The following is a 13,247-nucleotide window of genomic DNA, read 5'->3' as shown; positions in this document are numbered from 1 at the left end:
TGAAGGGAAATGTTGGGAAAACGGGAGAAGTTACTCAATTTTTTATTAAGCTTCCGTCCCGTGGTAGGGTAGGGTAGTAGTAGGGTTTCACGCGGACGAAGTTGCGGGCGCCCGCTAGTATTTATTAATGTCGTCATCAACCCATATTCGGCTCACTGCTGAGCTCGGATCTCCTCTCAGAAACTAATAATTAACTAACTAACTCTGGTTTCCCTTCAAAACGCATAAATCTTTCACCTTTTTTTTAATAATGTACTAATTATAAATACATATTATATTTTTTATATAAATGTTCTTTTCTTTCTTTTTTATTATTATTTTTAACTACTTATAAATTTAGTTTGGTTTAGCTGAAAATCAGCGATGTATGCTCTTTGCTTATGGGGAGCATATAGCAATATTCTGAGCTGGGACCTTTTTCTAGGTTATGCCACATATCGCAGGGTATTCTTTCTTCTTTCCTAATTAAAAAGTAATAATTATATTATATTAGAAGAGGCCACACTTGGTGGTGATAAGTTTGATGCAGACCTTTAGTGTGCCGTCTTTCGTCTTCTTCGGAGATATTGAGAGACTAGCTGATGCTGCGCGGTTTCACCTGCGTAATTCTCGTTCCCGTGGGAATACGGGAATAATATATAGCCGATAGCTTTCCTCGATAAATGGGCTATCTAACACTAAAATAATTTTTCAAATCGGACCAGCAGTTCCTGAGATTAGCGCGTTCAATTAAACAAACAAACTCTTCAGCTTTATAATGTTAGTATAGATTTAATATCTGCATGTCGCTTAGAGACTAGTTTCTTAAATTGACCATCGGTTATAGGTTCAGAACTGAGCGACACAGTCGTGGGTATTTCTCCACTAAATAGATATATTCACTATAAATGTGTTTTTCAGATACCATGGGTACGGTAACAGTCACCTGTATGACGTTCATAATACGTATTATTATCGTGAATCGCGGCAAACTTTCAAGAGTGAAACGAACTATCACCCGCACCATCCTACATTAAACGAACTGTAGTTTAAAGTAGATATCAGATCATGTCCGAATACATCTTAAAGGAATAGGTATCGTGCTGCAAAGCTATTAAATTAGGTCTAAACTATGTAATAAAGGTAAAGTAAGTGATGCTTTATATTTATAAAAAATCGTTTTATTTATTCACTTCCGCTTCTTTTTTCACTTTCTTCTTCTTCATTTTCCTCGGTTTTTATTTTAATACCAGGTTTTGGGTTTGAGGAGTCTGCTACGTAGACAATTATGCTGTCATCGATATTTTTGTCAGCAGAGGTGGTTCTGTCTCTCGTGTTTGTCGTCAATGGATTATGAGATCGGTTTGCTGCCGTGTATTCACTCGATGCTGACGATGGCCTGGAATGATAATACTGAGGGGACGGTGACCTATGCATAAAGGACCTCCGTTTAATTTTTTGGACGAACAAACCGTCTATTTCATACATCATCAAGTGCCTTTCAACTTTGGGGAGTTCTCTCATCTTTTTGGCTAGAAGTTTAGCATAGAGATCGCATTCATCGTCATCTGCTGAGGTTGACTGGCGTTGGCTTAGTGTTCTCGTCAGTTGGCTGAACGCTTTGGCCATTTGTCGTTCAGCCAAGTCTGGTACAGGTCTATGGTGAGCCTTTCCAGTGCTTTTGTTTCTATTTGGTGTGGTGCCAGCGGCAGAGGTCGATGGAGACGCTATGCTGTTATCGTTTTCCTCCTCCTCATCTTCATCAACCATTTCTTCAGTAGCTGTATCTGATGATCTTGATTGCTGTAAGATATTGTTTTTATTGAAATCAGCGACACCGAATAGCGACGGTTTAATTCTAAAATAATATTTTTGGTACAATTACCCATTGAATGCGAATCTATAGGTAATGGTAAAAATAAAAATATGTTAAAGTAAAGTTTTGAAGTAAGTAGTTATAGACCCCGGCAAGTAAGTTGTACCAAAATGGCGGTCATCTGCGCACGTATAAACCAAGGACGCGTGCTCCGTTACTCAGTACTTCTGTGCTATTACTCCACATGGCTAGTTTTGACGTTTCCAAATTTTTTTTTGTTGGTCCAAACTTTCAAATAGGTCCCAAAATTAATGATCTCCTTTCGTACGTAATTATAATGGCGTCTAAGTGTTGCTGCGGTTACCTTTGTCTGTAAATGTGATACTCTGCATAGTTCGAGCTACAGGCCGTTTACTATACATATTTTTACTTACCATTTTAGAGCTTAAGCCCAACTTCAAGGTGTATACCGGCAGAAGAAACGATTCCATCATTTCATATGCAAACCAGATCGGTTCATACACACGTTCTGAGAGAAAAATATTATTATTATTATTTACTTAATTACTGCAGAAAACTTTTTAACTAAAATATAATATATATATGATAACTCAGTAGTTTTATATGATATTTTTTTTATTCTTTACAAGTTAGCCCTTGACTACAATCTCACCTGATGGTAAGTGATGATGCAATCTAAGATGGAAGCGGGCTAACTTGTTAGGAGGAGGATGAAAATCCACACCCCTTTCGATTTATATACGGCATCGTACCGGAACGCTAAATCGCTTGGCGGTACGTCTTTGCCGGTAGGGTGGTAACTAGCCACGGCGGAAGCCTCCCACCAGCCAGACCTAGACCAATTAAGAAAAAATATAGATAAAAAATATAAAAAATATATCGCACTCCCCGATATTCTACTGGTGAAAGATTTTTTAAATCGGACCAGTAGATCCAGAGATTACCCCCGACAACCACACAAACTTTACCTCTTTATAATATAAGCATAGAAGTCGCTTGGGAAATAGTCCTTTGGTCATCGCACCACGCTCACTTATTTTTCTGAGGGTAGTGGTAGGGGTAGGATAGGAGCAGGGTAGGGGTAAAGTAGGGAAGGTGTAGGGTAGGGTAGGGTACGGATAAGGTAGGAGTAGTGTAGGGGTAGAGTAGGGGCAGGGTAGAGGTAAGAGTAGGATAGGGAAGGTGTAGGGTAGGGGTAGGATAGGGGTAGGGAAGGGGTAGAGTAAAGTTAGAATTAGCGGTATGGTAGGAGTAAGGTAGGGGTAGGGGGCGGATAGGGTAGGGTTAGCGTAAGCGGTAGAGTAGGAGTAAGGTAAGGGTAGGGTAGGGTTAGCGTTAGCGGTAGAGTAGGAGTAAGGTAAGGGTAGGGTAGGGTTGGGTAGGTTTACGAGCAGGATAAAGTAGAGGTAGAGAAGTTTATATCAATTTTTACGCGGGCGTCCGCTAGTTTTTTATAACTAGACAGAGTAAAACTCAAATTCGTTTATATATCTCTCTTTGTCTAACACGATACTATAGACAGAGATGAAGTCGAATTTAAAACTTACACTGTCGAGTTATAAAAACATCGTCATAGAATCTATAGTACATTAATACATATAAATTAAATTGAGGAGTTTTTCTATGATTTCAAGATTTTCTCAGTATTTACATGATAAGTACCAAAATATCTGCCTACAAACCAGCTTTTTTTTTAAGTTTTTTAAGTCTGTCTGTCTTTCCATGTATCCGGGCTATTGTTTGGAACGGCTGAACCGATTTTAATGTTGATTTATGGAAACCTAAATTTCATGTGAACGAAGTCGCGGGAGTCCTCTAGTAACATAATAATACCTTAAGTAGGTAGGTACCTACTGTGTCAGTAGCTCGTTAGTATGAATGTGCAATATACCTGCGCCAGAAGTAATACTTTCTTGTTTCCTTTTCAAATGCTTCCTAAATGCGGCCATGAGAGTTTCCTTCTTGATCTTCAAGTCCCTCACCGATACTCTCGTAACTTTGCTGATGCGAATCCAGGCGTCAGCTACTTTTCTTTTATCCTTGTGATCGACATTGTTCGGGTCCCAAATGCATGGTTCCTTTTTGTAATAATCAAGGAAGGTTAAAACTTCTTCATTGGACCATTCAGTCATTTTTACAGAGCATAAACGTATTAGCGTAACACACGTCTGTCCACCGCCACTCTAGGAGTGAGACTGATTGTGATCGTGATGACCTGACCGCTCCGACGTGTGAACGCGTCACAAACGCTTGCTGCAAACTTCAGATTGGTTTGTTACAATACTCGGTCGCGACTGCGAGCGTTTGCAAACCAAAACCAACACTATCCAGTTCAGGGTTCCCAACTTAGGGATTTTCCCCCCAGATTTAGGGGGTAATTATTTCTAAACAGTTATGAATTTATATTTTTTAGGGGGATAACTCAATAATTAAGGCGATTTAAGGAGTTTTGACACAAACTTTAGGGATAAATATTTTTGGGAGTTGGTAACACTGATCCAGTTATCCACAGTACACTTTTGAAATTTGTGATGGCTTGTTGAGGTTTGTCAAGCGTACGGTTAGGCTTAAGTTGTATTCAGTAAAGTAATGAAATGAAATGAAATGAAAATATACTTTATTGTACACCACACAGAAACATACGATACAGAAAATTCAATAATCGAAAAAAAAAAAAAGTAAGTAAGTACCCAGACAAAACTCTTATGATAAACATGATTTTGTCTTTTGACTGATACGCTATGTGTGACAGCTTTTTAATTTTAATTGCGGCTTACATAAAAATGGCCTAAATAGGGCAGTGTCGTCTGGCATGTCAGCTAGTAGATATACATATATTAGCAATTCCAAATTATATGTTAGTACATTGAATTACTATGTACTACGTAGAACTTACCATTTATTTTTTCATCATCATCATGTCAGCCGATGGACGTCCACTGCAGGACACGGGCCTTTTGTAGGGACTTCCAAACATCACGATACTGAGCCGCCTGCATCCAGCGAATACCTGCAACTCGCTTGATGTCGTCAGTCCAACTGGTGGGGGGTCGACCAACAATGCGCTTTGTGGTGCGGGGCCGCCATTCCACCTTGGGACCCCAACGGCCATCGGCTCTTCGCACTATTTATTTTATACTAATTATTATATTTATTTAGAATTACATAGTAATTCAACGTGTTAGTATAATAATTAGAATGCAAAATGCTAGGCGCTTCCTAACTCTCGCAGATAAACGCGCCTGCCTGTAAAACTTACAAAGAACAACCTAAGGCAAACTGATTCCGAAAATAGAATATCCATAAATAGCTACGAGCATAGCCTACCAGCAGACCGGAAATTGGCCAATTTAAAAATATAAAAAACCTCGAAATTATAGACGTTAGAAATCGAACCTAAGACCTGTCTTTTCCCCCACTAGAAGTAAAAAAACAATTCAAACTAGCTGACGCCGCGCGGTTTCACCCGCATGGTTCCCGTTACCGTAGAAATACGGGGATAATATATAGCCTATAGTCTTCCTCGATAAATGAGCTATCTAACACTGAAAGAATTTTTCAAATCGGACCAGTAGTTCCTGCGATTAGCGCGTTTAATCAAACAAACAAACTCTTCAGCTTTATAATATTAGTATAGATTTAAAATTCATTTATTTCAAATTGGCTAAGTTTACTAGCACTTTTGAAATAATCAACATAATTATAATGTTGTTATTAAAACCTCTCTCTTTCAGTTAATATTTGCAAAATCTTAGAACTTTGCCTACATGCTGTGTTTAACAATGCTTTCTACTATGTTGACGCTCTTTCAGTTTCGCACACGGACGCGCCTGTCTGTAAATATAAAATAAATCCAAACTGTCATCTGACAATCTCCAAAGCTAGCTAGCTAGATGACGTCATGCTTTTAAGCTAGATGACGTCATACTTAAAAGTATGACGTCATCTATTTGTAAGTAGATATGACGTAGCTTCCAGCAAGTTTGAGAAACGGTGGTCAACCCGTGTGATAGTGATGTCACAGGAGGGGGGGGAGATGTTGAGAGAGGTTGACGAGGACTGACATTCTATACGACTTCTTCGGCTTCGGCTGGTGGGAGGCTTCGTCCGTGGCTAGTTACCACCCTACCGGCAAACACGTACCGCCAAGCGATTTAGCGTTCCGGTACGATGTCGTGTAGAAACCGAAAGGGGTGTAGATTTTCATCCTCAACAAGTTAGTCCGCTTTCATCTTAGATTGCATCATCATTTACCAATTTCTACAATCATGCCTGATGGTAAGCGATGATATAATAGTCAATGCTGGAACACGCTTGCTTAGAAGATGCCTATTCACTCTTGACTTGATACCCGTATTGTAGATGGTGGGGAAAACGGAAGCTGAAAGAGCATTCCACATATTTGCAGTGCGTATAAGGAAAGAGAAACTAAACTTCTTAGTCGTAAAACGCGTCCGAGTTATATCGACGTCTAGCGGTGCAGATCTCTGCGATGCCTAGCAGTCCTATGGTGGTGATGAAATTTTATATAGCATACTTCACATTGACTCAGTAAAACTTTGGTAAACCTTGAATAATTTGTATAATGAAATTTATACGTTGAAGGTATCATTGTATCTTCATTTCAATGGGCATGATGACTAGGTTTGAATATATTGATTTTTATAATAAATTCGGGTAATTAAGGTCAATGTTAACTAATTTATACATATAAAGCAAAGATTGACTGGATATTTGCAAAATAAATAAGATTATAAAATTTCAAAATCTATTAAAAAAGCTTCTTACATTAAATGTGGCATTTTTTAATAAATGAACTATAAAAATAAACGCAGAAATAACAAAGATATTAGTAATTTTGTTTAAACGCCCATACAAATCTAACGATCATAAAGTGTCTACGACGTCATTAGTTCGTACCATTTTGTATAGGGCGTTTTTCAGGGATCCGCGGCAGCGCCGCAAATCTGACCCTTTAAATCCCTGTAGCTCCGAAAGTAACGATCGCAGATATATGTTACTTTTACAAAATTGCTTAACATAAACATACATACAATATATAATAATTCATTCTATATCGGGATCGAACCCAGGACCTCCGTTTTGTAAATCCACCGCGCATACCACTGCGCCACGGAGGTCGTCAAAACGGAAGGCTAAACTCTTAATTTATATACAATTTAAAAAACTGTCATCATCCCTATTGTCGTCATCTTGTCTACATGTTTATGTAAGCAAATAATTTGATTGATTGACTCCTTCGGGCAGCCAGTCTGGTCTGGCACTCGCAAGTGGGCTACGGGGTCTCGACCCGCGGCGTGACGACATCCTTTGTTGTATGAGAATTGACCTCCATCGTGTGTTACAACTAATTTGCAATTTAGCTGCTTGCGATACCCATTGTGTGCGCGCCAAACACTGCTCGTATACACATTACTTGCTCCAGTTAACAGAAGCAAAGACAGTCGATTGATCTATACTAATGTTGGATAGAAAGATTTGATTGTTTGTATGTTTGTTGAGCCGTGATAGCCTAGTGGATATGACCTCTGCCTTCGATTCAGGAGGGTGTGGGTTCGAATCCGGTCCGGGGCATGCACCTCCAACTTTTCAGTTGTGTGCATTTTAAGAAATTAAATATCACGTGTCTCAATCGGTGAAGGAAAACATCGTGAGGAAACCTGCATACCAGAGAATTATCTTAATTCTCTGCGTGTGTGTCTGCCAATCCGCATTGGGCCAGCGTGGTGGACTATTGGCCTTACCCCTCTCATTCTGAGAGGAGACTCTAGCTCAGCAGTGAGCCGAATATGGGTTGATGACGACGATGTTTGTTTGCATTGAATACCCTGTGAAACTATTGAACCGATTTGAAAAATTCTTCACTGTTGGGGAGCTACACTATCCCCTAGTGCTTATGCTATATTATATCCCCGTATTCCTACGGGAACGGGAACCACGCGGGTGGAACCACGCGGCGTCTTTATATGTTTATCTAAGTAGCGGACACCCGCGACTTTGTCCGTCCTTAGACCTCCTTAATCCGCCCCTCACACAAAATCCATTCTTACCGTACCTCTACTATCTATAAACTACCTCTCTGCCAAATTTCATCTCTGAACGTCAAGCGGTTTTTGAGATTTCGTGACCTTTCGCATTTATGATAGCATAACCTCGCTGTTTTACCCGCGTAGTTCCCATTGCAATGGGAATGCGAAGATAAAGTAGAGTCTATGTTACTCCCTGGAGGGCTAGCACGGGCAAGGGAGAAATTTATCCACGGGGAGAGGATAAAACGTTTATCCCCCACACTCGTTTTATCCACTCACCGCGCATGGGCACGCCGGTGGATATATTATCCCCGGTGGATAAACGGAGGGAAAGACTTGTCAACCCATTTGTAGATATCTTATAAATTGACATTAGGTATATCAATAGTCCGAAATAAACGTAAATTTGATAATATTTGGTTATTTTGTGCATATTATTTATCTGTTTTCTGTTGGCATTGTTTTGTTTGGTGATTGTTTTTTGCGGTGGTTTGTAGTAGGTATCTATAGTATTTATCATACTAGCGGACCCGGTCAAGCTTCGTTTTGACATAAGTGCACTTATTCTCTATTCCTACTCTACCCTTCTATACCTCTACCCCTACCCTACCCCTGCCTTACCCCTACCCTACCCCTACCCTACCCCATATTGCGAAGCAATTGTTAAAGACCAAAACATGCGAGACGTAATTGTTTTTTTAAGTAAAGTTTTATCCCCACATCAACTTCACAGGGATAAATTTATCGCGTTTAAATGTCAAAAGTCCCAAAGTATATCATTTTATCCGCTCCATATGCCATAGTCGAGGAAAAGATCTCCACGCGTAATGTCAATCGGGGATTAATTTGTCTTTTTCTTGTGGCCATGCTATGACGGGTGGATTTATATCCTTAGTCAGTGGATATAATGGGTGGATAAAAATTTTATCCCTTGCCCATGCTAGCCCGGCTGATGTAGTTTTCTTTTAGTGAAAGAATTTTTCAATCGGTTCAATAGTTTTGAGTTTATTACAAACACTTTTAGAACGTCAGTTATTGTTATTAGACAATGGTGATAATAAAATTAGTCGAAAACTACTCAAACTACTCGAGTGATTTTTTAAAATCCTGTAACCATGTTTGCACGACTAAACCACTAAACCGATTTTAAATATTCTTTTGCTCATGGAAAGCGATATTATCAGTGAGTAACACAGGGTATGTTTTAACACCGTATTTCTACGAAAATGGGAACTACACGAGTAAAACGCTGGCCGTCTACTTGTATTTTAATAAAGGTCGCCATTGACGGTTTATTCACACGTTTCTGAAAAGCAAGCGGCAGTACCCACGCGGCATACTGTACAAGTCATGTACGTAATGACCAACACACGATCAATTATAGTCGTGAGTGCTACAGAAACGTGAGAATAATTGACAGTTTGTGGCTAGCATAAAACAACGCTCGTTCTTAGAGTAGGTACGAGTATATTCAACTACGTGCTATGTATTATGTGGTACGTATAATGTCCAATCTAATTACCGCGCGAATGTGCGAAGGAGTGATCTCGCCTCGCCATGCCAAATGTGAGGCGACGTGGTTATATTTAGCTCTGCCGCGGTATTATAGTGCCTAAAATAACACCCGTTTGTCACAGTCTGAAGTTTATGTGACTGACATATATTACAAAGTATATGTTACTTTCTAGGGAGCCGTAATTCATTTATTATTACTACTAGCGGTCTCGTCAAGCTTCGCTTTGACTTATGTGCACTTCTTCCCTACCATATCCCTAATCTATCGCTATTGTACTCCTACCCTACCTTACCCCTACCCTAAATATCCTATTCCCGTCTCCTGGTTCTAAGCTACCTCCCCACGAGGTTTAAAACCACATCAGTTTCTGCGTGCTGCGTAAACTTTTTAAACTTTTCGAATTAAATGTCCGAATTAAATAATTCACAAAGTTCTATAAAGATACTAGCGGACGCCCGCGATTTTGTCCGCGTGGAAATCAATGTAAACTTGAACTAACTCTAAAAATGAAGGACTTTCCATACAAACTTTCAACGCCTATTTCACCCCCTTGCTATTTTATTTTCGCAATAAAAAGTATTCCATAACCTTCTCCGTATTATGATCTAAACCAAGCTAAGTTTCATTTGAATTCATTCAGTAGTTTCAGCGTGATGCCCGATTAACAAAAAAACACGGACAGACAGACAAAAAAATCGAAAAAAAATATTTTTAGCTTCAGTATCGATTATATAATACCCCCCAACAAAAAATTTCAAAATATCTTCAATGTACAGAATGTACAAAATGTATCTCTATGCCACGGCAACGTTTGGTGTTACAAATGGTATAAGTAAAATCGCAAATTGCGAATAAATGTATAGAACTCGACCAGTTTTAATATAGGTAAGTATAGATATAGATTGAAGCATTCTTGAATCTGAAGTCATTTATTTTGATAAGAAATAATACCAAAATACAAATAATGGCTTTTCTAAAAGCGGAATTTCCATTATTTGTTTTAAAATAAAAGAACACTTTTGTGTCATGACTGTAATAGTTATAGACTTATGCTGTCGTTATGTTTTATATGTTGATATTTCTTAGTATTTTGTTACATATTTAACTATTTTCTTTTTTATGCGTTATTTTCTTTTATATATTACTTCTGTACACCCTAACCTATATCTTGATAATTTTTATTATTAGTTTCTTCATTAGGTTGCCTGGAAGAGATCGCTTTTTAGCGATAAGGCTGCCTATTGTGCATTTCCATTATTTTTCTGTATTGTGTTTCTTTGTGGTGTACAGTAAAGTGTATTTTCTTCTTTCTTCTTCTTCTTTCTGTCGCGACATATTGCAGCGCACGCGCTGGTAACAATATTTTAGGTATTTTTTTTCCCCTTGGATTGGACGAGTTCCATTATTGAATTTTCATGAAGGATTCCAATTTTTTTTTAATATAATTTAGTTCAGTTCATTTAATTTAGTCATTCAGTGCTTAATGCTTGGCCTATTCACTATTTTGGTATTTATTATCAGCCTATTAAAATAAACATAAAAGTCATTTACCTACTGTGTGTCACCGGTAACACCTTAATCACATTTTTACATAGAATCTTAATTTCGTATATGTCAACTAGCATACGTAGATAATGAATAAACCTTCTGGTCAACATTAAGATTCAGGTATAAAATGTCATCCGGCGCCTTCTGAAAACTCTTCGTGGATATCATAGAGTAGGTAGATCAAACTGCCTAGTAGACATGGTGATTTTTGTTAACAATAGGCTTTACGGAATACCAAAAATGCAATTGTTATTGATTTGATGTAAATTGTATTAGGTAGCTAAGTTAGTTTATTGGCTGGTACGACAAAGTCTTTCGGGAAAGCTTGCAGTCGTTTTGGGTTTGCGGACAAAGTCGCGCGCGTCCGTTAGTTTCTGAGTTGTAGTATGGTGTCCGCCCCTGTCGGTGCTATGGGGTAGGTACATAAGCAGTACATACGGTACATAGCCCATGTACGTCAGGCATCTGCATAGCAAGGCGCGCGGCGCGGCTGCGCGGGGCAGCGATCGATCTGTTCCTTTCACCGAGCCACATTATACTCATCACATGTTTTTATAATATTTGCCGAGTACCACGAGTTTTACAGGATTATCTATACTAATATTATAAAGCTGAAGAGTTTGTTTGTTTGCTTGTTTGATTGAACGCGCTAATCTCAGGAACTACTGGTCCGATTTGAAAAATTCTTTCAGTGTTAGATAGCCCATTTATCGAGGAAGGCTATAGGCTATATATTATCCCCACATTCCTACGGGAACGGGAACCACGCGGATGAAACCGCGCGGCGTCAGCTAGTAAACAATATTTTGACCTTAAATACTAAGACCAAGATATCAGAATAAAATAAATTAACTTAATAAATGCTAAACCGACTTTAAAACGAAGTTACTTTTGCATTTTGCAAAACTATGTATAACATGTATTGCATAAACAAGACGGAGACCCTGGGATCAATCCCCGGATGGGCCGATTGAGGTTTTCTTGGTTTTTTTAATTGGTCCAGGTGTGGCTGGCTGGGGAGGCTTTGGCCGTGGCTAGTTGTAGTTATCTACCTTACCTGAGAAATTAAATATCACGTGTCTCAAACGGTGAAGGAAAACATCGTGAGGAAACCTGCACGCCAGAGAATTTTTTAATTCTCTGCGTGTGTGAAGTCTGCCAATCCGCATTGGGCCAGCGTGGTGGACTATTGGCCTAACCCCTTTCATTCTGAGAGGAGACTCCGTGAGCCGTAACGACGACGGGTTGATAACGACGACGACCTTACCTAATGGCAAAGACGTACTTTACTTTCCAGTAATTTCCCGTATAGAAACTGTAAGAATTAGGTATAGGTAGAAACTTGTGAGCTCACTGACCACTCCCATATTAATCTGCATCGTCACTTGACATCACGTGAGATCGCAATGGAGAGCTAACGTGGCATTAAATACAAAAAAAAAACTAAACTTAGCCTTACTTGAAATAACCGAATTTGAATTTGAATATCTTATAAGGCAATGTAGTCCTTTCATATTTGATCACCTGCACTTTTGTGCGATGACGATCCTGAGAAAGAATTCTGACCTCATTGAAACCGGTTTAAACAGTAAGATTAGAATGTAAATAATGTTACACTACATAGTTTTTTGGTATTTTAGTTAGTTTAGTAATTATGGCTTTACTAGAAATCATAAATCATTCCTATGAACCTATTCCGAAAAGTAGATTTCGAAAAATTTAAAAAAAAATACATTAAAATCTGCTTATTTCGAACTAAATTTAAGAGGGCTCTACCGGTCAATTTAAAAAACTAATTAGCTCTGAAATGAGCTAAATACCAATTAAAAAACTTCGACGAATACCAATTTTGATGAAATTGGTTAATTTGTTCTTGATATTGTTGTCGATAATTTTTGATAATTTTTGTTTACCATGAAAAAAAATGTTGTTCAAATTTCAATGCTTACCTAAAAAAATTGTCAATACTTACCTAAAAATCAAAAATGTCAAAATTTTTGATTTTTGTTTAGTTCAATGAAAAACATTTAATTGATAACAATTTAATAAATGGGTTTATTTGTATTATTTAAATACCCCTCATCATTTGATGATAATTGCGGTAACCTTGTCCAATGTACAGACACTCAGTTTCTATTGTCTTAATGATAATTTGTTTACTTTATTAGTTTATGCAGGCAACGCCGCGTGCGCACACTAGTCGATGAACCATAAAAACGCATTATAATGAAACGGTTTTGGTTCACACACACCGTGATCGTCACACATAGTTGCCATCTAATAGAACGCGTAGCTCGTAGCACCCTCGTAGCCCTGC

At 38.5% G+C, this 13,247-nt stretch overlaps 2 protein-coding genes across 2 annotated transcripts in view; one reads left to right on the top strand and one right to left on the bottom strand.

The window, feature by feature from the left end:
- Window positions 1-13,247, top strand: part of LOC112055891 (breast cancer metastasis-suppressor 1-like protein) — a 108,307-nt gene that overhangs the window by 76,385 nt on the left and 18,675 nt on the right. The window lies entirely within an intron of this gene.
- LOC112052579 (uncharacterized) lies at window positions 1,136-4,027 on the bottom strand. Its single transcript, XM_024091710.2, has 3 exons — window positions 3,708-4,027; window positions 2,230-2,324; window positions 1,136-1,782 (listed from the first exon to the last, which is right to left on the bottom strand). Exons 1-3 carry the CDS (start codon window positions 3,946-3,948, stop codon window positions 1,165-1,167), a joined length of 954 nt encoding a protein of 317 aa, XP_023947478.2. The 5' UTR covers window positions 3,949-4,027; the 3' UTR covers window positions 1,136-1,164.

The sequence above is a fragment of the Bicyclus anynana genome, chromosome 16 (assembly GCF_947172395.1).
Source record: "Bicyclus anynana chromosome 16, ilBicAnyn1.1, whole genome shotgun sequence".
NCBI classification, from domain to species: domain Eukaryota; kingdom Metazoa; phylum Arthropoda; class Insecta; order Lepidoptera; family Nymphalidae; genus Bicyclus; species Bicyclus anynana.
This window is presented reverse-complemented; position numbering and strand designations above follow the sequence as displayed.

Excerpts from the sequence above, each read along its gene's own strand:
- LOC112052579 (XM_024091710.2), bottom strand. The coding sequence starts at position 3,948 with ATGACTGAATGGTCCAATGAAGAAGTTTTAACCTTCCTTGATTATTAC. Across the intron at positions 2,325-3,707 it reads AAGTATTACTTCTGGCGCAG|AACGTGTGTATGAACCGATC; the intron begins GTATATTGCACA and ends TTTTTCTCTCAG. Across the intron at positions 1,783-2,229 it reads TGGGCTTAAGCTCTAAAATG|CAATCAAGATCATCAGATAC; the intron begins GTAAGTAAAAAT and ends AATATCTTACAG.